Source organism: Artemia sp. Qi Xiang Cuo, chromosome 9 (genome assembly GCF_049724085.1).
Source record: "Artemia sp. Qi Xiang Cuo chromosome 9, ASM4972408v1, whole genome shotgun sequence".
In the NCBI taxonomy this organism is placed as follows: domain Eukaryota; kingdom Metazoa; phylum Arthropoda; class Branchiopoda; order Anostraca; family Artemiidae; genus Artemia; species Artemia sp. Qi Xiang Cuo.
Window position 1 is genome coordinate 20,970,236 of NC_142802.1, and position 26,701 is coordinate 20,996,936.

The 26,701-nt window shown below is 34.8% G+C and overlaps 2 protein-coding genes across 3 annotated transcripts in view; both read right to left on the reverse strand.

Annotated features, from left to right (window-relative positions):
* MED18 (mediator complex subunit 18) overlaps positions 1-26,701 on the reverse strand; it is a 447,146-nt gene that overhangs the window by 261,661 nt on the left and 158,784 nt on the right. The gene's annotated exons all lie outside the window — the stretch shown is intronic.
* Positions 1-26,701, reverse strand: part of LOC148948438 (uncharacterized) — a 105,591-nt gene that overhangs the window by 2,658 nt on the left and 76,232 nt on the right. The window contains exons 2-3 of the mRNA XM_089094927.1: positions 17,643-17,951; positions 15,443-15,826 (exon numbers count right to left, since the gene is read on the reverse strand). Of these exons, the coding sequence (XP_088951053.1) occupies positions 15,443-15,826; positions 17,643-17,951 (693 nt within the window). The remainder of the gene's footprint in view (positions 1-15,442; positions 15,827-17,642; positions 17,952-26,701) is intronic.

A 26,701-nucleotide genomic window follows, 5' to 3' on the forward strand; every position in this document is an offset into this window, starting at 1 on the left:
TTGTTTTTTTTTGGAGGGGAGGGTAGGGGGTGTATGTTGCACCATGCTTAAATCTAACAATACAAGGACTTGCCATAGAGCGGCGCTGCCTATAATATTGCTTATATGCCCTTTTGAAAACCTGCATGAATGTTTGGCTGGACCTTCTTGTCTAAACAAGTGCATAGAAGGCATCGATGTCTAGGCATAGAAGTCTTGCTGGACCTGCATATGAACGCTGCTTTGGAAGAATATGGGACAAAAACAGATGTGAGTAAAGCCTAACCTTGTAATATTTGAGGCAACAGTGATTAGCGAAGAAAGTATCCTGATAAACCCTGGTCGCTACGGAAAGCGGATCCATGCACAAGAGGAATTAAAAAAAAACTATACAAGGATTTTTTAGGCCTCAGCTTCGGTAATGAGGCTCGCAGTGCATTCTTTCACAGTATGCATTCACTTCACAATACGTGCATCACGAAAGAGCAGCTTAGGAGGCTTTGGGGACCTCTCAGTGACCTCTCAATGAGGGAAGTCGGTAATTTCAAGTCGATTTAGATAATCTTCAAAAGGCTAAATGCACCAGATTATGCTAGAATGAGGAAGTCAAAAGTAACATAACACATTTGGGGAATTCAAGTGATGCTGCTGCCAAAGCAGAAGATTTAAACAAGGTGAGATGGAATAGGAGTCTTCGTCGTTATGTTTTCCTCGGGCTTTTCCACGCAACATAAAAATTCAAATAGTATTAGTAGGAAATGTACCAACCCTTTCAAAACAGATACACCAATTCAGTGTTTTTTGGAGGGTAGGGACGAGCCAAGAATTCTCATTGTTAATTAAGACAACATAAACCCATATTTTTGCATCATAGAATAAATATTTTCCTTTTTGATAAATATTTTCAGCTCTGAGGATGGACGGGGGACAAAACGCCATTTTCTGGTTCTTGCTCTAATTGCAAAATCATAGAGAAAAAGTAGCCCTTAACTCAGGAAACCCAAATTATAATTAACTTGCCGTGGAATGTTTTCAAAATAAAAACTTTTGAGCTGTTCCCCTCCAAACAGCACTTACAAAGGAGGACAGGTGTTTTAGGCCCCTTACCCACCCCTCTGCTAGAAGACCAAAAATATTTCAAGTATAAGATTTTGCAACACTCACGAAAGATATGACACTCCTCTGCCAAACACCTTTTTTATTTTAACTTCTCCCAGAAAAATTTGACAGGCTTATTCTCCAGAAAAAATTCTAAGGATACCTTCCATATGTAAACTCTATAATTGAAAATTACCCAAACTCAAATGATGAAGTTGGGGAAGTCTCGAAGATTCAGCCTTACTTCATAATCGATTCATATTACTGTACCCAATCTTGTTCCTTTGCAGTTCAAATAGTAATTTTCGAAAGGGGTGAATATCATTTCACGAAGCCCATTACATGTTTAACTACTCCAAAGTATGTATAGGGTCTAATGATGATAGTGTACAACTACAATACAATGCTAATTCTTTTTCGTTTGGCTCAAATTCGCTTGACCGTTCCGGCAATAGGAGGAAGAATTCAGAGGTGGTCGGCCACACGTGATCGATGGCCGGCCAACCTGTTTCCCTTTGACTTGCAAGTAGTAAATGAATAAGGAGCGTTCTATGAAATTTTTAGGTTCTTTTTTTTGGAAATTAAGAATAAATAATCGTACTTGTCGGTTTTCGAAACACACCCAAAAGGTGAAGTTAGGTTAATCCTAATAAAATATAACAAAATATTATGATAAAATAACACTTTAGAAACAAAATTATGGAAACCTAACCCATCCACCCCCCCCCCTAATGTGCAAATATATAGCCCAGACTATACAAGTACAATGTATTCTGTCTAAGTCCAGTGCATTTTATCATCCGTTACTTGTATTTGTAGATTTCAAACCGGTTTTCTGATATGTAGCCTAAGCGTAATGTTTATAAAATAAAGTTTTTAATGTTAATATTTAGAAAAAATAGAAGAACAAAGGTCCTAGCAATAAATTTTAAAAGAAATATGGTTCGGTGATGTTTCTCTAACTTAGCTAATCAGAGGTAGCACTCTAGCGATGCCTAAGTATAAAAAGCCAAAAATGTCTTTCATAAATAATATTCTGTGCCAAGTGATTAAGTTAAAATGTGTTATTTCCATACGTCAAAATGCATGAAGCCATTAGGGTCATACTCTAAAATCATTATGAGAAAATCGTTCAAAATTTAAAAATGAGGAATGGAAATAGAGATTAATTCTTTGATGATGATTTACAGTAATTGTAACAGCATGGCTAGTGATGAAAAAACGGCACAAAAGGCCCACTAGCAAAAGGCTATTAATTCATTTTTGAAATGCATTCATTGCTCAACCAGATTTCCCATTCTGTTGCTGCTATTTTAGTTTTTCGTAACCTAAAATAAACTTGCACAAACTAAAATTCTATATGGAGCTCGAGTCTACTTGGCTACGCCTAAGTTACGGGCATAAACTTGCTTCGTAAGATTACATAATGTACTGTAAATCCTTAAGTTATGATAGTGTGAAAGGTTCTACAGCGCAGTGTGAAAGCACCCTAATAGCCCAGAGATTTCTACCGTCCGTTTTTTTACTGAACTCCAAGAGTAACAAAAACCCTTTGGAAACTCAACTTGATTACAGAAAATTCAGTATTATTACTATTATACATTACTATATATATATATATATATATATATATATATATATATATATATATATATATATATATATATATATATATATATATATATATATATATATATATATATATATATATATATATATATATATATATATATATATATATATATATATATATATATATATATATATATATATATATACGTATATATAGTAAAATCGTGGTTAACTGACAATTTTCCAAAACATCAAGAGAACGTCAAAAGGCTCCACTTTATTGTCACGTTGTGGACATTTTGTATTTAAAAACACTAAAATTCCATTTCTATAAAATTAAGTTAATGTCTCAAAATTCGAACATGTCTTCTATGCACTGCTATTCATTCTTGCTTCCCTCTCCCTCCCTTTTTTTTTTTTGCCTTATTGTTAGTAGTAAGGCCATAGGCACTTGAAAGGGGACAAGGAAACTTACGCCTAAGGCATGGATATGTATTTAGGTTTTAAACGAATTGGACGGTTACCAGGGTCATTTGCCTATTACAATGAACTCTACATGGGTTGATAGACATGTTTTCTATTATGACACCCATTTTTGGAGGACAACCAGAGAGAGAGAGAGAGACGTTCACACTAACTACTTGATTAGTAGTTGGATTCGGATATAAGGAGTAATTTTCATTGTATTTCATATTAGTAAGAGAATTGAATTCAATGAGGATAGTTTATTTGAGAGGATATTAGTGGAGAAAAAATGAGTGGTGCATTTACACTATTGGAGATTAATGATGGATCCGACAGCAGCAGCACCAGCAACGATATACGAGTACCCAATGTAGCTGTGGAAATAACCGCTGGCTCTAGACTATGTCTTGAATGGGACATTATGTATGCAAGATACGTGATATCATTAAGCAAATTTAAGCAGGAGGAGCAGCTGTGTTTTGCTGGAAAAGTGAATATTCTTCATATAAATAAACTTCGGTCAGCATTAGATGTTCTATTGAAATATATTGATGAGAACAAAATGCATCAGTGAATATTATTATTGTAATTATGTTCAATAAAAATGTTTCTAAATTAATGGTATTTTTTTTTCTTTCTATAGTATACAGGCGTATATTTTCTAGATTAGAAAAGATAAATTCTGATTAGTCTGAAGTTGTTTGTGAGAGAGTTAGGACTAAAAAAAAATGGATAGATTCGAGAAAGATCGAATCATGAGGAATCTAGTTCTTATGTAAAAACGTTTGATTCTAGATGATGATTTTATAGAGTTGTCTATTCAAAGGAGGATATTTTCTCGGGGAATGCTTGTCGATATAATGAAAACTGATTCTCCATCATTAGACTATTGCATGAAGCTTCTACATCGTGGTCCAAATGCATTTACACAATTTATTGACATATTTATCATGACACGACAATATGATTTTGTTTATATGATTTTAAAAATTATTTTATAAATTTAGGACTTTTTTTTTCATAATAAATATAGTGATAAGTGATGTTTTAATCATCTCTCTCTATCTTAGGCAATTTTTGTTTTGCTACCTCAGTTTAATTGTGGTAGTGAGATCGATAACACTTGACAAAATGTTCCATACATGTCCGTTATGTATGTACACACAGGGCAGCTGGTCATCATGTGAGAATTGCACAATGATTGAGGAGTATGATGAAAAGTGTAGATTATGCAATCCGTGTAAATTGCACAGAGGATATGCTGTACAAATTAAAGGTTGTAAGTCCTGTCTTGAAGAGGTGTGTGACTCTCATCCTAGAGGTCACCTATGCTCCAATTGTCATTATGATAAGTGCAAGCAGTGGGAGAGTACATATCCCGGTATGATTGGAAAGAATCCTAACCGGGATTTTAGTTTATTGCTACGAGATTGGTATCGTCGTGGTTTTAGATTGTTCTGGGAGGAGGACCCGGGTCAACGATTCAACTGTTGGAACAACAAAAGAATATGGTTTCTACGTCATCATTGTGAAGACACTGGGTGTTATGATTATAAACCCACTGATTTTTATTTGGCTGTGACGGAATGTGATTCGACACTTGAGGACACTGTTTGTGAAATTGCTTCAAATAAGCAAATTGAAACATGTGAATTCTTTAGAATGAATGAGAATAGTATCATTGACTATACAAAGAGATATGACAAGAGTGAAGTCACGCTCTACTGTAGAAAATGTGACCCTGACATTGCACTACATCAGGATCAGTACACTGTGAATTCAGATAATCTACCTGCACTAGTTGTTGTCGACAAATACCTAGTAGTGGATGAAATCTAAAGAGTAGAAAAGTCGTTTTTATCATGTATATAAATTTTTTTTATTAATAAAAAAATTCAAAAAAATCTTTATAACAATTTATTCTTATGGCAATAAAATCAATATTAAATACACTTTTAATTATATTCTACACAATAAATTCGTTAAATCGAGGTAAGTCAACGTAGATGTTGAGAAACTGTTTGTAGGTGTACCCACGATATCTGAACATGAAAAAGAGTAGTGCATGAAAGCCACATGTCCTAGTCACTAAATCTTGTACTCTTCGTTGATTTTGAATAATGTTTTTCCCACTGCTTTCAATAAAGTTGCTGATGTATGGAGCGTAGAATTTATACGATAGGCCTAGAGGATCAAAAAATTCAATATTCTTCGCTGTTTGAAAGATGCTTAGCCAATGACCGGTCTTCAAAGTCGATGGACTGCTATTAACAATGATCAGGATATTGTTAACACTTGGAATTTTTTCAATGAAGTCCGAAGGTAGGCAATAGGACTTGTACCGAGACATGTATGGATCCATACTAAATACATTGATTATTTGATTTGTGTTCATGGTGCTAGGTCTAGTAGAACACTGCCATCGGGTGGGATTTCCCAATAGGTTTCAAATTGACTCAGTGAGAGTAGCGTGATACTCTCAGTCAGAGCATTGGCAAATGTATACTCTAAACGTACATTCCCTGTTCGTACTATACTCATAACCTGTGTGCCTGACAAATCCAAAACAATAACCCCATGATATTTTGAAAACATTGAATCTATTCTTCAATTCTCAATTTGTTGAGATTCATCATCTAGGGTTTGCACTGTCAACTCGTACAGAGATCGATAGGCTTTTTTGTCAAACGATAGAGTGTACAATGGAATACCATTCACTTTGCACACAAGGCTAGATAGACCGAAAAAATTAAAATCATGGGGGGATTCAGTCCAGGATCCAACGGCACTGCCACTCTTCACAAAGGCCAAAGCCAATTTTGATGGGATTTCTCCATTGATAAATGATGAATCGCTATAGCTACGAGAGCCGGTGGCAATGTGACGTTGAGTGGTGATCGTATGGGGGACAAGAAGTTTAATGTTGTTACCATTGGCTCTTAGCTTTTCCACGGCCAATGCAACAGATCTCATAACTTGTTGTTTTCGGACGTGGAGAATTGCCGATGTGATAATAACATTTGCATCGGGTGCTGCAGGAATTGTTTTTCTCAAAATGAAATTCGATGGTGCCATCTGTAACTTTATGTAAATCTTGACATTGGGGGGTAGCCATTGGGATATATTGAATACCTCATGAATTAATTTTCCAACTAGATGATACTCCTGGGTCACTGCAGTAGTCAACTCACCATCAGTATCAACACCTGATCGATATTCATAGCCCAGCGATTGTCCTCTCATCTCCTTGTATGCCTTTGGTGTCATCATCATAAAATGTATGTAACTTGCATAGTTTGATAAATTATTGCTAGAGCTCACCAATGTCCCATTAATAAATACATTAATTTGCTTGAATAGGTTGTTGAGACTACAGTGGTCATAGGAGAGACCCTCACAGGCATTTGGACTTTTATTATCTGACTTGTTCTTCACCACGACAATTAAATCAATAAATTTTGCTGACAAATCAATGAAAGATTCCTCATTGGAAAATATTTGAAAGTCTATATGTTCTGAAAGGGGCTGTTGGGGATGAAATTGCTCATATTAGCCATACTTGACACTGACATCAACATTTTCAGCATTGAACAGATTCAATGAGGAACTGATTGATGGATGCGATTCCTTGTGGGGGAGATAAGTCATCTTAAGAGAAGAAATCCTTCTTTGATCTAACAATCTTTTTCTTTTTCTTCTTCTTCTGTTTCTTATTGGACTTCGTTGTTTTATTTCTCAACGTCCTTGTTGATGTCCTATGCTTCCTGCCTGGGTGGAGACTGTTGAGTGAATGATGAGAACGCATCATTTTCAATCACTCCCCATTTTGTCTAGATTTTAATTGCTCACCAACGGCTCTTGCTGAAAATCTAATATTTTCCTTAACACTCTCCTTGAAATTCTTGCCCAATCCCCCGTCCTGTAGTGTGGAGGCAGCAAAGTTCAAGGCAGCAGTTACAAATTATTTTCTGGCAAGGGGTAATGCAGAAAGAAAAAACCTATCAAACTAGCTGCCACGACAATAGCCAGACATACTATTACGACCCTATTAGTAGTCCAATCCATTGCCTAATTGACGTGGACTAAGAGCATCAACATAACAATCAATATCGGGACAGACAAATGGAATTCTTCTATTGTTCATTGTTTAGGTTATTGTACCGTCGTTGTCGTTGACAATGGGTCGAAAATGACATGTAATCACTGCTAAGCCTTTTGAAATTGCTATTGGATCACCTAATTCAGTTCTTAGTGTTAACTGACAGAGTTCCAAATAGGAAGTGTTTACGGGAATATACTGAAGCTGCTTTATATTGTAGTGGTGAACATGTTCTTGATTGGTTTTTCGTTCAAGAACTCGTAGGAGGGGAACATTTGAATTACCAACCCGAGATGTTTCCACAAATGAAGCGTAGAGAAATATACAAGTTTCCGTGGAGAATCTGGGTGCATAGTCTGCATAGATAACATGGTCACTACCACTGAAATTTTCTGTCTTAATAATACGTTTTTTAAAACCAAGAACCTCACGTAAATTCTCATTGAGGAAAATTATTTCATTCTCAAATTGATTGGTAATATAAATTCTCATTTGTTCCGTCGAGTAATTGAAAGTGAAACCACCTTTTTTTTCGACGTGCAATTTTTTTGTTGATAACTCGACACAGTTCATTCATGTTATTGTATTCCCTGTAGGGGATGTTAGCAATAGGGTACTGATTAGAGTCAAAAGTTGGCATTGCACCTTCATCACCGAATTCAAACGGTCGTATTTTTATATAATATTTACGACCCTTTCTCAGGAGGTCATAGGTATTTTTGAGAATACAGTTGACAAGAGCCATTTCATACGCACCGTCAAATTTGATGGCGGGGGAGTTTTGTCCAAAAATCACTTGTCGTATTCGAGTCATTGTAGAGAGGATCGGAAACGTTGGACATGAAAGTTATATAGAAATCATTGGGCATTGTCAATATCTTCAACACCAATCCAAGAATCAAAATCAGAGTTGTATCCTAGCCAGCGAACAAGTAACTGTTTCTTACCCCCGCGAGTACGTCTCTTTAATATCTTTTCAATTTGATAGATTTCACTGGCATTTTTAACTTTTTGTAATTCATAGTCATAAAAGCCGCCGAGAATCTCTTCATCTTTGGTATCACGCAAACGATAAGTTATGGGTTTAGTGTCTAGGATTTTTGCCACTTTAAAAAGTTCTGTGGACCACAAGTAATTCCCCTTTTCAAAAACATTAGTTGTTCTATTAATTCGAACCGTATCACCAACATTGAATTTATTCTTCTTCTTCTTCTTCTTGACAGCCGACGATTCATTGGAATACTGTTTAAGAAAGGTGTCAATTGTATCATGAACCGAATGATGAACTTCCGTTGGCGTAGAGTTGGACAATGATCGATGAGGTCGTTGATTTGAATCAACATGATTTTATCAAGATCATGAATAAAAGCCGATTTATTTTTCAATGTACAATATGTTGAAATTAAAAGTCGAATAGTTCTTATCAATCGTTCGGCCATTGCAGCCTTTATAGGACTGTGACTATGATAGAGTAGTGTACTATATTTTTCTAGTATTTTTGCAACATGAAGATTAACAAATTCACTAACGCGATCAGTTTGAATTTTTTTATATTAATCATGTTGGAGAATACTTTCAATGGCCTGAGCAACTTCAACACCTCTCTTTGATCGCAATGGACTTGCATATGCATAACGACTATAAACACTGATTGCAAGTAGAATGTACTTGTACGGTGTATTGTGACGCCGTTGAAGCTCATCTAGAGTCAGGAGATCTGCTTGCATTATATGCAATGGGTCAAAGGCTTTAGTTTTTCGATATTGATTGGTACGAAGTCTATGATTTCTATGCAGAGTGTAACTTGATTCATTCTGTAGATAGTCTTGTACATTTTTAGTGGGAACACCAGTGACTTTGGAAAGAGTTGTGGGGGAACTTAAACTCCCCGCCTCACCAATATTTTCATAAACATCTTTCAGAACTTCAACCATTTTGACCGTAAACACGTTGTGTAATTCCCGCTACCCTTTTGTATACTGGCTGTTGGTGGTGGTGATGATGATGACTTGATACGTCTTCGCTTTTGTCTAGCTATCAGCGGTGTGCTAGTATTTTCCAAAATTTATTTAAAATCTTCTTCTTCAATTTCATTTTTAATGGTGTAAATGTTGTTGTTGATGATGATGATGACAACGATGCACGGTCATTTAATTTTTTTAGAATTTATATATGGCCAATAAGTCGTTTGTTGACTTTCAATTTATTTAAAAAGTTTTCTATATTACAATCAAATTATAGTAGTAATTTAAGATTTGTTATTATGTCATATATTAAATAGATTAGATTATAGCTCTTGACACGACTTATAATCCCTTCCCCATTGCTCTCAACTTGAATGTGATCACTGTCCAAGAGATAGGCTAGGAGTCGTGTTAAATTTTCAAGATAATTGTTGGGGCATATATTTACAAATTTCAATAAAAAAGAAAACAATTACACCATCGTCAATTTTGTTACACCAGCAGAATGCTGAGGAGATGATTACTTTTTGGGATCAGCAGCAGCAGTGGGGTTCGAGCGATAGGAAGTGTGTTTGTCCACTTGGTAAAGTGCTTCTTGAAGTAAAAACAGTTTTTTATCATCATCATTACTCTCATTGTCAAGGAACTTACTCCGGTTGTTCTCAAAGTACTTGACGGCTGAAAGAGCAAGCCTTATCGGATTCACTTTATCTCGTATTTACCTTCTCTCTCTCTTTAGAGAAAAATGTCGACAAGACCTGTACTAAATGTCAGTTTAAGTTTGAAAAGGCTACCACCCGCCTGCAGAAGTCATGTTTTTTTAAAATAGTTTCCGTTCTTTTGATATGCCAAAGTACGTATAAAGGACAAAGATTTCTTTGACGGCTGCTTAACTACTTCTGGCACTTGAACATTACCCTCAGTCAAATTTAAACAAAGTTCTGATATTAGATTAATGAAATCGTTGTCAAGACCGTGTTTGAGTATTGCTTTCCTAAGCGGAGGTTTTGAAGTGCTTAGAACTGAAAACAAATGTCTATTTTCATGTAGTTTCTTCAGTTTCATGATAGCAACTAATAGTTCTTTTTAGTGTTCACGGGGAGATATACTTTAATTTAATTGTCAAAAATATCTGTGACTACACTCATATCCTTGTGTGTATTTTGATTAAGATCATATTTCTCGTGGCCGTAGGTTTTATAAGTTACATGATAGTATGCTTAGAGCAGAAATTTGTGGGAACCTGGATAGAGGTGTTTGTTGAGACCCTTTAGTGTGCTAGAATCTTGAACAACTCTGTAGATGATATAGTATGTGCAATTCAATGCAAGTGTTCGCATACATTTGCTGTGATGAAAAAGATTGCGTAGAACCAGAGTAACGGAAATCTGTTCATGATGAGAACGAACAGTGAACAGTTTTAGTATTTCCAGTGAACATTGTTCAATAGATTTAGACAGATCGTCAATAGTCAGCAAAGAGTTTGGTTCAATATTTCTGAAAAAATCAAGTCCCTTTATGAATTGTATCTGCACCAACCCCATCGTGGCAGCAATTGCTTTTATTTTATTATATGACTCCTGCCAAATACTATAGCAATAGTAGATTTTTTTCGGCTTTTCCACAAACATTTTATCACAATTTTTACTTATTTTATTTAAGAGTGTTGTTTTGCCCGACATTGACGATCCACACAGAAACGATCTGAATGGTGTTTTAAATTGATACATGTTCCCTTCAACAGTTCACCCGGACAACTAACTGTAGACTATGGCTGTCTGATGACTAAATAATTTCCCTACTACTACTACTCCGCTCAATAATAATAACGATAATAATAATAATAAGTAATAATATTTTATTTTATTATATAAATAAAAAAAGGTTAAAATAATTTAAATAAAAAAATACTAAATTGAAAAATTCAAAATAAAAATTAATAAAAAAAAAAAATACACTTTTTTTTTTAATTTATTTATAATAAAAAAAAAAATACAACATTAAAATAGAAAATAGAAAACAAAAACAAACACTTAAATAAATAAACTTTTTTTTTTCTGTTTATTTATTTATAAAAAATAAAACATTTATTGGACTAATGCGCACTTGTAATATCAACCAATATTACTAACAGTATTTAAAATTTGGGGGTCCCCCCTCCCCCCGGGGGGGGGGCGGCCGCGGGGGGGGGGGGGGGCGGGCCGGGACGCGCGAGGGGCGGGGGGCCCGCGGCGGCGGCGCCGGGGCGGGGCCGGCATAAAAAAAATTAAAATTTTATGACTTTACCAACCACACACCCAACCAACCCTTGTAACATTTGTGGTATAGAGAAAAAAAAGAATTAAAAAAAAAAAACTAATTACCCAAAAAAACCTCCCACCCAATTTATACTTTTTTTTTTGTGAATTTAATTTAATTTTTTTAGACCGAGTTGTTTTATGTAATATGTACATTAAACACGGGGTGAAATTAAATAATTAACGTGTGGCCATACCGTCACACCAACCTCAAGTACAAAGACTTTTTCCGATATGGCAGACATGGCGTTTTTATAGACTCTAACTGTGTAGTTTTTAAATTGTAAAGAGCGAATCGCCAAGACTTTCGCCCTTGACACTAAACTACGTTCCACACAGTTTCTATACACACTCATGTCGAAATTATTTTTTACAAAGTGTGTAGGTACCCCCTTGCAAACTTGTTTGATATCCTTGCCGTGCGTTTCCACACAGTATACCTTCGGTCCCGGAAACATACCACTGGATATCAGATCGCTACCCGTTTCAGATTTTAACATTAACAATTGATTTGGGGCGTGGCGTTTCACTAGCTCTGGGTAGAGGGATTCCTCCCAATTAGTGTAGTCCATTCGTGAGCTGATGTACTCTCCATTTTCCAAATCATTCAATAGATTTTCAGTTTTGAATTTTAACAGGAGTGAATCACTGTCCACGTAATACACTTGAACTTTTCCCTCCATCAGCCACTGTACCCTATACACATTGTAATAAAAGGATAACGTGTTTTTCTTAGACTTTTCGTTTATTGCAATCCCGCCCGCAGTATTTTATTTAATACAATGCTTCTTTTTTTGCGATTTAGGAGAACCATATTGGGGTCTATGATCGTGAATTATATGAAGTTTGGATCCGAAACGATTCGAGCACAATCTTTGGGGTTGGTTACAACATCACATCTACTTCTGTTTCGTACGCTCTTGCACATTTTAACGAAAGCTGAGTTCAAAATGAGTTTATAGACTTTATTTTCAACCTTCGTTTTCGCTTGTGAACGCTTACTGACGAAGGTGTCAATAAACGTTTTCATGTAAGGCTTTTGATCAAATTGGAGGGCTCTATGAATATTTGTGACCTTGAAACCATTGGACACCATCCATTTCAATAGCACAAGATGAACAACGATATTCTGTTTCTGGTTGAGCTCGGCAATTAGTTTTTGTTTTGAAGGTACCCAGTGCATACTCCCGCCCTCTACTAAAGGTAAATTCTCGGTACTCAGAGATTCTCTATCCATCTGTCTCTGTAGGCACAGAAAAACAAAGTAAATGAATGCTTCCCTGAGTTTCTTTGGTATTTAACCGTCGATTTAAGGAAACCTACCTTGTTTCACGGAATTCTCACCACAATCTAAGTTGGGGATAATTAAGGTAAAGGGACCGATGAGCCATACATAATAGACAATTCGCGCGCAGTCGTGAGACGGAGCCGATGTTGCCAGGGTATCCTTATCCAAAAAAACTGTGTCCAAGTTGTAATCAGTATCCTGCCAGGTTGGATCAGTTTTCATGATACGATCCCCGTGACAAACATCAACAACCCAAAATTATCAAAAAAAAAAAAGATTCTGATCCACATCGGCGATCATACCAATTTATTATTTGATGATTTTAATCATAAAATCCATCACCAACTGGAGGGGGGAAAAATAATAATATAAATCAAACCCAAATTCCCTATAAAGTTTATACGTATTTTTACATACACTGTCCAGTAGAATGAGCAAGTCCCAGGAAAAGTCTTTTTTACAGTACCCCCACCCGTTTTTACCCCCACCCTTTATCCAAACCATCTAAGCGAATTTATAGTCACGAGTGGTGCACTCAGTCTCAGTCAGAGACTTTTAAAAGACTTAAATGGGTGGTAATGAGACCTCATCTAGCCTCGAAACACAATTGTAATAATAATATGAACATATGCCCTTAAACCTTCATAAATCATACATTTCATCATCAGGGCCGCGCTGTTTGAGGAGGGGGAATATATCAAAATTGTCACTTTTCTGCACCTGAATCAATTGACTTAAAGATTTGGGGAAGAGGCTGAATGAGTCTAAAAAACTGATTTTATTCAGGCACGTGTTACCCTTTTCAACTGTTTTCAACATGAATTCTAGCAGCAGTAGCTTCTCCGATGATTTGGGTATGATATTATATGAAAAAGAACCATCTATCCATGCGTCATCTACAACTCCCCCCTTGGCAATGCGGGCCAACACCGATCGAACAAATTTTAAGTCGTAATTGGAATTGTGCGTAAAAACAGTTAAGAAATATTGCTGTCTAATATTTAAATTTTAAGAATGGTTTCCTACCCCTCTAGAGTCGCTCTATTTCGTTTTGATTTCCTGCAACAAATGACCAAGATCAATAACCTTCCTCCTTCCCACCATTCCCAACACCATCATCAAATTCTCCCTTGCAAACCCAACACATTTTACGATTTTTAATGGCCACTATGTCATCTGGTGATAGGAGCATAGGATAGTTTGTATAACGAAGGCGCGAAATTGCACTGTTCGCTGTTTTGACTAGACTGGCCAATGCCGAGCGCATGCAGTCTTCACCTTCACTCAACATCTCAACTACCTCCAGCACTTGCATGGTATTATTGGAATCTCGTTGCGCGTGAGCGTAAGAGACCCCTATGGCTTCATGTATTTTAACATGATTTGAATTTGACGGATCGCACACGTCTGTCAGCTGAGCCTCGCAGTCCAAAGCGATCTTACTGCTCTGCAGGAGCGTGTTTTGAAAATTTTTAAAACGTAAGATTGCTTTATCTCCGCTTACCATCTCCAGAGCCTGGTATCCATGATGTTTACAGTGGTTCATGTGATGCTTTAAATTTAAATCAGAGCGAAATCTTGAGAGGCATGTTGGACAGAAATAACACGCACCACCTCGCTTTTTACCTTCACTTAGAACCCTACTAATATTCGTAATTGGATTGAAATGACCAATTGAATCGGAGTCTGTGGGTGGGGTGTATAGAAGCCACACCCAATATTCTACTGATTCAATTGAAGGAGCCCGCACTGGAAATAATACACCCTTCTTATCGGAACGCTGACCCTCTTCAAATTCTGTTTCATACTGTAGCACCGTGACACCAATCTTTAAATGCGCATTAGCCCGCTCAAAAATATCTATTCCTTTTAGTGTCACGGGATATTGACCATTTAAACAATTAAAATTTACTTTGGGGAACTTTGAACCCTCCCTACCATTAACTGCCATTTTATCCAACTTTTTCTTAGATGCATCATCGCGCAGAGGTCTGTATGCCGCAATTAAAAATGCATACTTGAAACACTGCAGCCTCCTATCGAAACAGATCCGTTGTATCCCCCTACATCCCTCTAAATCTGAATGATATTTTAAAACTATAGCCCTCTCCCTATGCCCACCTCTTACAATAAAATCCTTTTTAAAATTACAAATGTTAACATTTAAACTTTCTATAAATAAAACCACAGATCCACTACCCCCCTCGTTATAATTTAACCACTTACGTTGAATACTATCGGTCCAATTTAGAAAAAACTCCCCAAAATTTTATAAATTCGGGTGTATTGCCAACATCTCTGTGTGCAAGTATTTCGAATACATCTCACCCGCACTTTCATTTAAAAAAAATATTTTTAGTGCTCTTGATGCTTTTAAACTGACCCCCACTCCCCACACCCCCATTTGTTGTTCAAGAATGGCTCGAATCTTATCAGTATATGAATGTGTAATGGCCAGGGGATCTGTTATTATATCCCCCGACACTAGAGAGTTGAAAGGGTCACCGAATTTGGCCCTGTAGACCAATGTGTGGTGCAAGGCAGAGTTGGACAGAAAAAAATCCGGACGAGGGGATACTGTTGCTGTTGTATTACTACTACTTCTATCTATAGCATTAAGTGGAGTGGTGGCGGGTGACATAGAATTGTCAATAACACCACTCCCAGTCTGTTCAATCACAGTGGGGGGGTATGGCATGAGGTCCCCCAGCACATATTCCAATGTGTTTGGGGACAATTGGTCAAGCCAGCCTGTATTGTCCTCTGATCTAATTTCGTTATGAGGACCCGGTTCAGATTTACTTGTAACATCATCATCTAAATATTCACGTATGAAACTATCCGCCCACTCTGGGTCCTCAACCATGTCAATATCACAGCTTAAGTCCTCCAGGCTGGCCATTTCCCCAAAAACATCGTTAAGGAATCCACTTTGCCACTCCATATTCTCTAGGACCAGTATAGGTTCATCCTTGAACTCTGCTGGTGGTGACAGAATTGATCCTGTAAATATAGTTGCTTCATCACTCAATGGTGTCGCTGGTGGTGGTGCTATATTTTTAATCTGTAGAAAAAAAGTTTTTTTTTTTATGTAAATTTTTTTTATAGTTAATAAACTTTGTTAATTTCACATAGTCATTGTCACACTACCATCACCATCACCATCACCTAAACAATTAAAAGAAGAAGAAAAAAAAAGTTAAATTGTCTTATGTCTTTCATAATGTCAACTGAACATGTTAAAAAATATATTTTTTTTTTTTTTTTTAGTCAGGAAATTTTAGTCTTATTATTATAAAAAATTAATGGTTTTTTACAAAAAATTTTTTTTTTTTAAAAAAAAATTAAAAATATGAGTCCAATTCGATTTTTTTACCCCCGCTAATATCCTAAGCTCCTGCTGACGCTAGCTTCAAATATTGAACTTTTTATATTTAAAAAGTATAAATGCCACAAAAAGGTATTTTTTCAAAAATATGGGGCAATTGCTCCTTATATCTCAATTGTCATCACTACTATACTACGCTCCGTCTGAAGATATATGCGAAAATCTATATTTTTATTTTTTTAAAGATATAATGCCAAAAAAAAGGTTTTTTTTTTTTTTAAATAGTTTACCATGGACCCTTAAATATACAGGTGACAAAAACAAATAAACTTATAATGATTACGATCGCTAAAATATTTTTCATATTTATCTTTTTAAAGTATAAATGACAAAAAAAGGTATTTTTTCAAAAATAGGTGGGCAATTACCCCAACTACTATCCTAAGCTCCTGCTGAATATAGTTTCGAATATTGAAATTTTTATTTATTTAAAAAATATAAATACCACAACACGTTATTTTTTCAAAAATAGGGGGGGCAATTGCCCCTTATATCTAATTTGTCACCACTACTATCCTAAGCTCCTGCAGAAGCTAGTTTCGAATATTGAACTTTGTATTTTTTTAAAGTATAAACTCCATATGTCGGTGGTTGATGATGCTACCTTCTCAATAATCCCTATTTTCCTGTGTATTTTGACAACGGATTTGTTTGAAGTTGACCTGGGCTAAATAAATGATTGTAAGAGAGAGAAGAACTTTTTTCTCCATTCATATCAACAATTAAAGTGCAATTAAAATGTTGGATGGTCCTTTTTTAGAACTCACCCTCCCCTCCCCCTCTCCCGGGGAGGACCCTTGGGAACCGGGGGCTTCCTTCGATGTAGGAGGATCGATACCCTTTCGAGTTAGGGGGATGGGGTATTGGACTTCACAACACTGTTCAAATAGAACAACCTCAAATTCTTTTTCGTAAACACCTAAGTGTTTCAATGATACGATCAAAAACGGTTTCACCCAAATACTGGTTCCTAACACTGCAGCTAAGCCATATTTTGGAAATTATCAAAAAAACCTTTGTCCCAGAGTAAATTGCATATTGAAGATATACGCCTTTTCATTTTTAAACTCAAAGTTGCGTACGACACTACGGAGACTTCAGATAGTAGAGAAAGACGATGGTATATCTTATAATTATAGCGGATGTATTCACATGCATTAGGCACGAAAATATCAGTCTAAAAGTGCGCTTTAACGTTTTTTGAGCAATTTTTTTCACTTTCGTTTTTTTTTTAAAATAGTTAGTTTTTTTTGTCTAAGATTAATATTTTATTATAAAGCAAAGTTTTTATAATTTAATAGTTAATTTTTTTTTTTTTTTTTTATAAATGCATGATAATAATTACTTTATATATATCGCTAATTTTTTTAATGAAATAAAATTAAATATATTAAAAAACAAATTTTAAGTTTTTAAAGAGCTATGCCCCTGAGAAAATTTTGTCTTATTTTTTGAAAATAGGGATAGAAAAAAAAAATATGTATATACTTACAAATTCCGATTGGACCTCTATATCTGAACTCCTTTGTAATACTTGAGGGGGGTTAAGGTCACAATCTTCAGTAGGTTGAGCTGAGGCATTATATAAGGCAGTCCACTCCCTTTTCAAGTTCCTTCCAGCTGATTTGGAGCTGACACGGGGGTCAGAGGTCCCTGTCATTAAAAGATTCGCAGGCATTGGCTGGTCTTGTGTAGTTCTAGTAGCGAATTTGATAAATGAAGGTCTTGTAGTTTGCATTAGTACACCTTCTCTATATCGTGAACTCTTTTCAGAAGGGGGGGTATTGAATGTGTCCACTTCCTGGAAAAAAAAAATGCATTTTAGGTTTGGGAAAATAATTAAGTTTATGTTAGGCATTTAAAGTAGTGCAAAACTTTTTTTTTTTAAATATATCTAATAACTTTTTTTCAAAAAAAACCAAAAAATGTTTAAATGATAATTATAAAAAAAAAACCATAAATGAATAATGGCCTGGAAGTTTTTTCAAAAAAATCCCTAAAAAAAAAAAAAAAAACACTGATCTTGATAAAAAAAAAAGCCACTCATATTTATAAAAAAGGAATCTTTTTTAAAAATTAATAAATTAAAAAATAAAAATTGTATTATAATCTCAAATTAACTATCTAAACTATAAGCTCTTTTTTTTTCAAAAAAGACAAAAACAGAAAAATTTTTAACGATAAAAAAAAAAAAATCACACATAAAAATAATAATGGAAATTAATTATTTAAAAAAAAAATCATAGAAAAAAAAACCCACTGAACTTGATAAAAAAGGAAGCTTTTTTAACAATTAATACATTAAAAAATCAAAATTTTATTATAACACCAAATTCCCCATCGAAAATCTAAGCACTTTTTTTTTTCAAAAAAACATATAAAATACCACTGATCTTGATAAAAAATCACACCTTAAATTTCAACCTATAAGAGAATTAGAGGTTTTTTCAGCTCCTAAAAACAACAGGCTTCAAAGTGTATAAGTATCCCCTAGTTCTAGTTTAAGGAAAGAATTTCTTCCTTAACTTAATTACAATTTATTTTTAATAAGGCTAATTTTTTTTACACACCATAAAATGTTTATAATTATCAATTTTTTTCTATGTAATAAAAAAAATTTATATCACTATAAAACACGACTCGAAACTGATGGAGAAACAAATATGGAACCTGATTATATACATAAAATAATAGGCGAGTAAAAAAGAAGAGACATCGGTTTTTTTAACTAAAAAAAAAGACATTGAACTTTGAAAGTGCGTCGTTCCTAGAGTGTAAAGACCTGTAGGCCTGTTTGTACGCAAATGATCCTGGTAACCGTCCAATGCATTGAAAACTTACATACATATCTATGCCTTAGGCGTAGGTTTCCTTGTCCCCTTTCAAGTGCCTATCCCCTTACTACTATTGTTTTGGTATTACAATCATGAAATTTTCATAAAATATTCATAAGCACACATAAAGTATTTAAGTACTTGTTAACATTCATAAATATTCATAAATTATCATAAAGTTTCATAAGGAATCATAAAGTTTTCATCATAAACAAAAACAATTCGTAAAGGCTGACTGAAGATAGTAAGATGCTATTTGTTGCTGTATTTATGCATCTTAAACTTCTAGAAAATCAAAAATAATGGTGTTGTTAAGCTCTCAAGGGGGGTTCCGTGGCAGCACTATATTGAAAACAACAAAACTCACCAATACTATATTGAAAACAACAAAACTCAATATATATATATATATATATATATATATATATATATATATATATATATATATATATATATATATATATATATATATATATATATATATATATATCATTTAAACAATTTTAAATGATAAAATGTAGTTAAAATTAAGAAAAAATTAAATTATCAGCCTTGATACAGTTTAGTCCCTAATAATTCCCTTTAATAAATAAAAAATTAAATACGTGCGACATCACAGTACACGTTAATGAACCGCGATTGATCATATTGAAATAATTGAGAAAATTAGTTGGAAGACTTAGAGCAAAGACTTCAACAACGATAAGGAAAATTATAATTTACTAATGATAAAGCTTTCACTAATTATAATTTGCCACTCTAGCGAGGCCTAAAACGCACTCAGTAGGCCTTAATGTACCAGGGACATAAAAAATAAACACAATTTTGTCCCCAGGATCTATTTTTAGCCTATTCATAGCTAAAAATCGCATTTGCTACTTTTTTTTCTTTTGGTTGTTCAAAAATTTTAGCGCAGTACCACATTTTTGTCAGTGTCGTCACACTATGTAAGTGTTGTCGTCATATTGTCGTCACAAAACACTATGTCGTCACACTAAGCAAAATTTAATGAAACAAATCAGCAAAATTGCTATTTCAAATTTGATAACTCATTAAGATTTCTTCCTCATTAAGATTCAGATATTAACAGCCTGTTGATTTTCAAAGAAAACCAAAGAAAAAAGGAAACTATATCTTCTAAGGAAAGCTCCCTTTAGGAAAGCTTTCCTTTTTCTAAGGAAAGCTTAAGCTGTTTAGTGTCATATATTTTTAGCTTACTTTTTGCTCATTTTTCATCCACCTTTCTTTTTTTAGTTTTGCGACTTCTATTACCAAAAATTTCATGAGTGCATATGGAGTCCAAAAATATATAGCACATATAAAGTCTTCTTCATTGAAAATTGGAACCGCTTTAAAGATATTTACGGTTGCATAACCCATTGATTTCAATTCATAAAAATGTATAAAAGGACATTTTTTAACCTAGGCGGGGTGGGGAGAGGGCCACTTTTCCAATTTTTTCAGTTTTTCAATGAAAATACCAAAAAACGACATGTTCAATGAAAATTTAAAAGAAGCATTTTTAAAAATCCAGAGGAGGGGCACATGCCCTCTGTCACCTCCCCCAATTGACGTCATTGCTGCAAATTTCCATTTCATTTCCTTTTCACTAATAATAACCAAATTCCTTTCACTCCGTCAGTAACGTAGATGCTTGATGCCTTGCTTGCGTGTCATTTTGAAGAACCCTTAAACGACCCAAAAACATCACTTTTAACGAGTCGCAGAACGTCTATTTGATGGTTAGGCCGCTTTTTTTCAAAAATCAAACATTAATTCCTCTTTGTATTTCTTAGTTTCTTTCTTCCATCATTTTGTGCGTTGATATAAAATGGGTGTATTTCTTTAGTATATCCCCTCGCTAATTCGCCTTACAATGGTCTTTGAAAGGTTATGTTATACGATGTATTATGGTTCTTTCATACTACGCCGTAGAACGTTGCACATTATGATGACTTAAGGCTTTACGTTATGTTATGCAATCTTACGGAGCAAGTTTAGTCCGTAACATAGGCAGTACCTAGCATACTCGAGCTCTGCAGAGAATTTTATGTTACATAAGCTTATGCTACGTTACAGAAAAGTTAATATAGCACAAAAAAATAAAATTTTTGGATGAGCAATTAATAAACATTCAAAAAAAATATAATAAGCTTGTCCTAGAAAGTATTTAACGCTGTCTTTTTTTCACAAGCCATCCTGCCACAATAAGCCATAATCAGCGCTTGAACCTCAGCGCTTGTCAGCGAACCTCAATTGTCACTTGTCAGTGAACCTCAGCGCTTATCAGCGCTTGAACCTCCATTCTTAATTTTCAATTTTCGAATAATTGGCTAATGATAATTTTAGACGACGATTATGATAGTTTTATAAGTTTTTACGTTAACCTAGTGTAAAAGGGCTAGATCAAGGGTGAAAGATTATACTTAGCGTGATGTAACTTAAGCACTTAGCATAGAAAATTACGTACATAGCGTGAAAGCACTTTAGTTACTTGTGTATTATCCCGAACACACTCAAGAAGTTTGCTATGTTTGATCTGAGAAATACCGGTGTGTCTGTCTGCAATCGGTTATAATTTGCTTCTTAGTGAATAAAACTATGATGCAGGTATATTTTAATTAAATATTTAATATATAAAGGTGGTTAGGTGTTTAGTATAATGCGTTCTGGGCGGCCTGCTTTCCATATTTTTTTTGTAGTTTCCATAATTGTGTTTCTAAAGTCTTATATTTTCATCATATTTTGCTATATTTTATTATGATTAACCTGACTTCTCTTCTTGAGTGGGTTCAGGATAATACATAAGCACCCCTCCCCCCTTTACTTTTGAATGATATGTATCTTATCTTAATATACAGAATTAAATTCATTGCAAAAATACAGCCCATTTAAATTTTTTAGAATAGCTCCTCTCCAGATCTTCGATCGGACAAGGGCCTTGCCTGATCGAACTGAACACTTCAATGACTCTAAAAACAATTTGATGAATATCAGTTTCACGTCAAGAGGATAAGGAAATGACCATAAAGACCCCATGATGACCAACAACAACAGATAATGAAGCAGATTGGAAACCACATTGGGAAACCATGGTGATGTTCACAAAACATTGGAACAATATGTCGACAAATGAGTGATCAATAGAATCATTAAAAGTGATGGCCTGTAGCTTCCAGTGTCTCATCAACTTCAGTCAAAAAGATTTTGACAGCCATCCTCACACCTTCCATCAAAATTCTCACCACCATCAAAAGCCATTTCAACATAACGTCCTGCTGAGATATGGATTGGAGAATTCCAAGGGGTCTGCAGCTTCTAATGGAGTTCTACCAGATTTTTTTTTTATTTGCCTCTCAGATCGGACCGAAAGACCTCTCTCTCCGGAACAAAACTAAGGCCTAAGAACCGATTTGTTGGTGTTTTTTTTTACTTCTCCTATCCCAAAAAATTCCTCGGATGTCCATCCCCTAAAGGTTGGACGTGTGTGCGATTATAAAAATTTAACATTATATATTAGTATCTCCAATGTCGGGTGGTAGCAGGTTTGAACTTGAAATTGTAAGTAGGGAAACCGGTAAAATTAAAACACTAAGTGATCTTCAAAGATGTCAATCAAATTGATTAATTTATTACTCCTCAAGCTTGGCCATTTTTTGTTATATTATAAATTTATTATTATATATTATATTTTATTATAAAGCATTTCTGAAGATAGGCCAAAAGGATTTTTTGTTTGTTCTCTTGTCTATTGAGCAGTTTACATAAGCATAACAATATTTAAAAAAATATCAATATTAGCAGGTCTTAACAAAGTCATAGCCAGTGAGATCTGGATAAAGCGTACCCTCCCCTCAATTTCACCTGTGTACGCCTATTAAAACGCGGAAAATGACTTAGCCAAAAACAAAACATTTTTAGGATGTGTGTTGATCTTACGAATATAGAAAAGTATTCCCACGATTATAGACTACTTATATTTGTTGTAGGGGATGTATTTGAAACTGGTGTCAAAATTTGAAAATGAACTTCTTTTCTTGTTCAGCTGGAGGTTCCAATGATCCAGCTGGAATTTCGTACACTGTAAAAACAAGATACCTCACCAATGGGACAACCCCCGTGGTCAAATTCTGCTTCTTGGCAAAAAGCTCAAGTTTTCGGAAAACAGATCAAGAAATTTGACTTTGACCAAAACAGACAGTACTGATCACAGTTTATATAATTAGATAATTATATAAACTGTGGTACTGATTGTCGTTCCAACGGTGGGAAGTTCTTCGTTTTTCATTACTGGGCAGCTATAACGAAAAACGCTCTGCATCGCCACCGCCACCTTCCTCAAGGTTCTACTTGTAAGCACTTTTAAAACAATTTTGATCAATTCACACTTTGAATGTGAAATCCAACGTTCACACTTTACATACGACTGCATTCATTGCAGAAACTCAAACATGCTTCATTTTTATGATTGCTTTTGCGAAATATCTTTGTGATTTTGCTAAATAAATCCTCTGCTACTATAGCCGTTCCTATATCAGGGGATGAAGTCTGAAAAACAATGAAAATTTTTTCTGACTGGATTAAAAACTCGGCACGCACCATCATTTCACGCATAACCTTATACTCCAAACTAACAAAGCAGCTACTGTCGTGTCTAAATCGAAAGAGCGTATTTTTTCTCCTCCCCCCCCCCCTAAACTAAGTTGGTAAGTTGGGAAAATACATATATACACTATTTCACACATTTTAGATCTACTCCCAAGCCAAATCCCTGTATAAGTGCCTAAATTCTACGGGGTCCAATTATGTGTTTTTCTTTAACGGCCTCTCATTACGCAACTCAGTGATTTCAAATTTAGCCCTCACTAGGAGAGGCTAAACTTACATTAGGTATTGCACGCACTGGGTGTATTGGGAGGAGGATGTGATAATTTGTCCCCAAGATTTTATTCACCCCCCCCCCCCCTAGACTTGAAATTACGTTTTTGGGTATGTTCATTAAAAACGGCGTTTTTCGGTATTTTCTTTGAAAAAAAGCAACAAAATTACACCTCCTATATTCCCAAAGATGAAATTTTTGCACCCTCCCCTCCCCATATTTTCGTGAGTTGACGCCACTTTTATCACCTTTAAGTTAATGCTAGGTTTTTTCATATTTCAAGTAAATTTATTTCACCCGAAATCTCAGGATGTTTCTGGTTTTTGTTTTGGAGATATGGTATGCTCTGTAAATGATTCGTTTATTGTTTGTTTTTAATCAAAGTTGTGGGTAAATATGGAGCAGTCCAGATTTCTAACCTACGAATAAAGTGAACATACCACTCAATTCCTTTTTTGTGTTCTTCTTGAATATAATAATCGCTTTTGTCGCAAATTCATTTTCATACCCTTTTTGGACCCTTGAAAATGATAATTTTTCAAAGGGCCATGATAATTTTTTTCTATAGTTTTTTTTTTTGTATAAAAAAAGGGTTAAACCATTGGTTTCGAACTTACTATTTCATTATAAATCTTTTTTGTAAAAATTATGTAATTCACAAGTATAGGTTTGGCACGATTAAGTTGGATAAACAAAATTCAAAACCATTCCGCTATGTTTTCTTCTTATTCTGTTAGGTCGCTTAAAACAGCCGTTTCGACTAAATCAAGAAAAATATCAAAGTCGAAGGAAGAAATATGGCGGATGGAAAAATGGCGAAATAGCTTTGAATTGTTTTTATCTAACTAAATCGTGACAAATAAATGTTTGTGCATTATATAGTTTTAACAAAATGGGTTTAAAATCAAATAGTAAGTTTGAAACCAATGTTTAAACCCTTTTTATACCCAAAAGTATAGAAAGAAATTATCATTTTCAACGGTCCAAAAAGGGCTTAAAATTGAACTTGCAGCAGAAACGATTACTATATTCGGAAAGAGTATAAAAAAAGCGTCGAGTGGTGTATGTCCTTTATTCGTAGTTCAGACATGTGGACTGCTCTGTATTTACCAAGTTATGTCCCCCAATGTCACGCCACTCAAAAAATTTCAAGCGCTCATTCCTGATCCGAGATTTTTTTCTCCTTCTTCCAGTCACATATTAAGTTTTCCCAGTGATTCGCCTATTGTTTGTTTCTTCTCGAAGTTGTCCCAGAATGTTGCCTCCCACAAAAAAAACTTCGCACACTCATACTTGATCAATCATTTTAAAACACATGGAACTACCGTGGTCTCACACATTATGAACAACTGTGACTAGACCCTGGCGCCGCGCCGATGAGGGAAGACCGGCGGCGGCGGGGACAAAAACAGCGCGCCCCGCCGCCGGTAAATTGTCGGCGGTGCGCCGCCGGTAAGATGTCGGTGGCGCGCCGCCTGCGCGATCAATGTTGACCGTAAACATTAATGTTTTCATCAGTCTTTCTCAAATCACAGCTTAAATTTGCAACAGATTCGAGCCTATTCATGAGTATAAAAATTCACAAGTCACTGGCTGGAAACTGGTCTTCTTCGTTATTCATCAAGAAAAGTAGAAATCTGGTAGAAACGAAATGGCTGTGGCGTTTCAGAACCTTTGCATAATATAAGTAGTTGAAGCATCCATTAGCTGTGTATTCTTAACATAAATAATTATCAAAATTAGTAGTTTTTTTCATCGAGCAATACTGTATACAAAACTTCAAATACCGTATCACAAAATTCGTCAGTTATATGGGTAAAAACTTTGAATATAACTTTGAACTTAGAAGCTTAATTTTTTCATAATGCCCTTTGCCTATATCTTTTTTGTCACCTTTAAAACAGTTGAAATGACCGACTTTGATATTGAATGTTTTTTTTGCTCTTTTGGACTCCTAAAAAGCCTTCTTGTATTAAAAACTGGTTTTTAATAACAATTTAAAAAAAATACATTTTAAAGTTTTTTTTTGGCTTCTTTATAGAATATGTCATGTAGGCTAAGGCTGAACTGCTGCTTTTTTATTGCTTTTGGCTGCTCTTTTGGATATTATGCATTTTTCTTTTGGGGATTCGTTCCAAATTATAAACTGATAAATACCTAATATCAGACAAATTATAAACTGCATCTAAAATTAGTAAATTTATCAAATTGAAAAATACATGGTGAAAACTTCACATGAGAACACTTCAATTACAATGAAACAAAAAACAGTTAATGGTTTATTCGGTATGAAGAAAAATGAAGTGCCAGCTATTTTCTTAGGTTATAAATGAAAAGCTCATTCGTTTTAAATGTAATTAAATGAAATAATATGCAGACTGAAGTAGCTCCAGGAAGATGTTGATAGTTTCTTCATAGTTTGTCACTTATAACACAAGCAAGATGTTAGGAGATTTATCACTATCTGTTGAGTTTAAAATTTTATTTCCAAAGCCCCACAAAAACTACTAAATTTAATAAGGTTGCAACAATAAGTCGCTTGTGTTCAAAATAATCATATACTCCTCTTTTATTAACACTCAGATTCAAAGCTTCTGTTATGGTCATTTCCATGGAAATCTCCCAAGAGTGTTTATTAAAATTGCTTTGAAGCGTAGTTAGGGGTATTTAGACTTTTTTGTTTTTCTTCAAAGCTTTGAGAAAAGTGTTATAACATTCCAAATGTTACATTTGTTATATTTGTGCATATTTTTGGTAAACATTTGTGGGGTAATCGAATTTTTTAAAACACTGTTGATACGTAAGAGCGTTGCAACATCTAGTACCCTGAGGTCATAA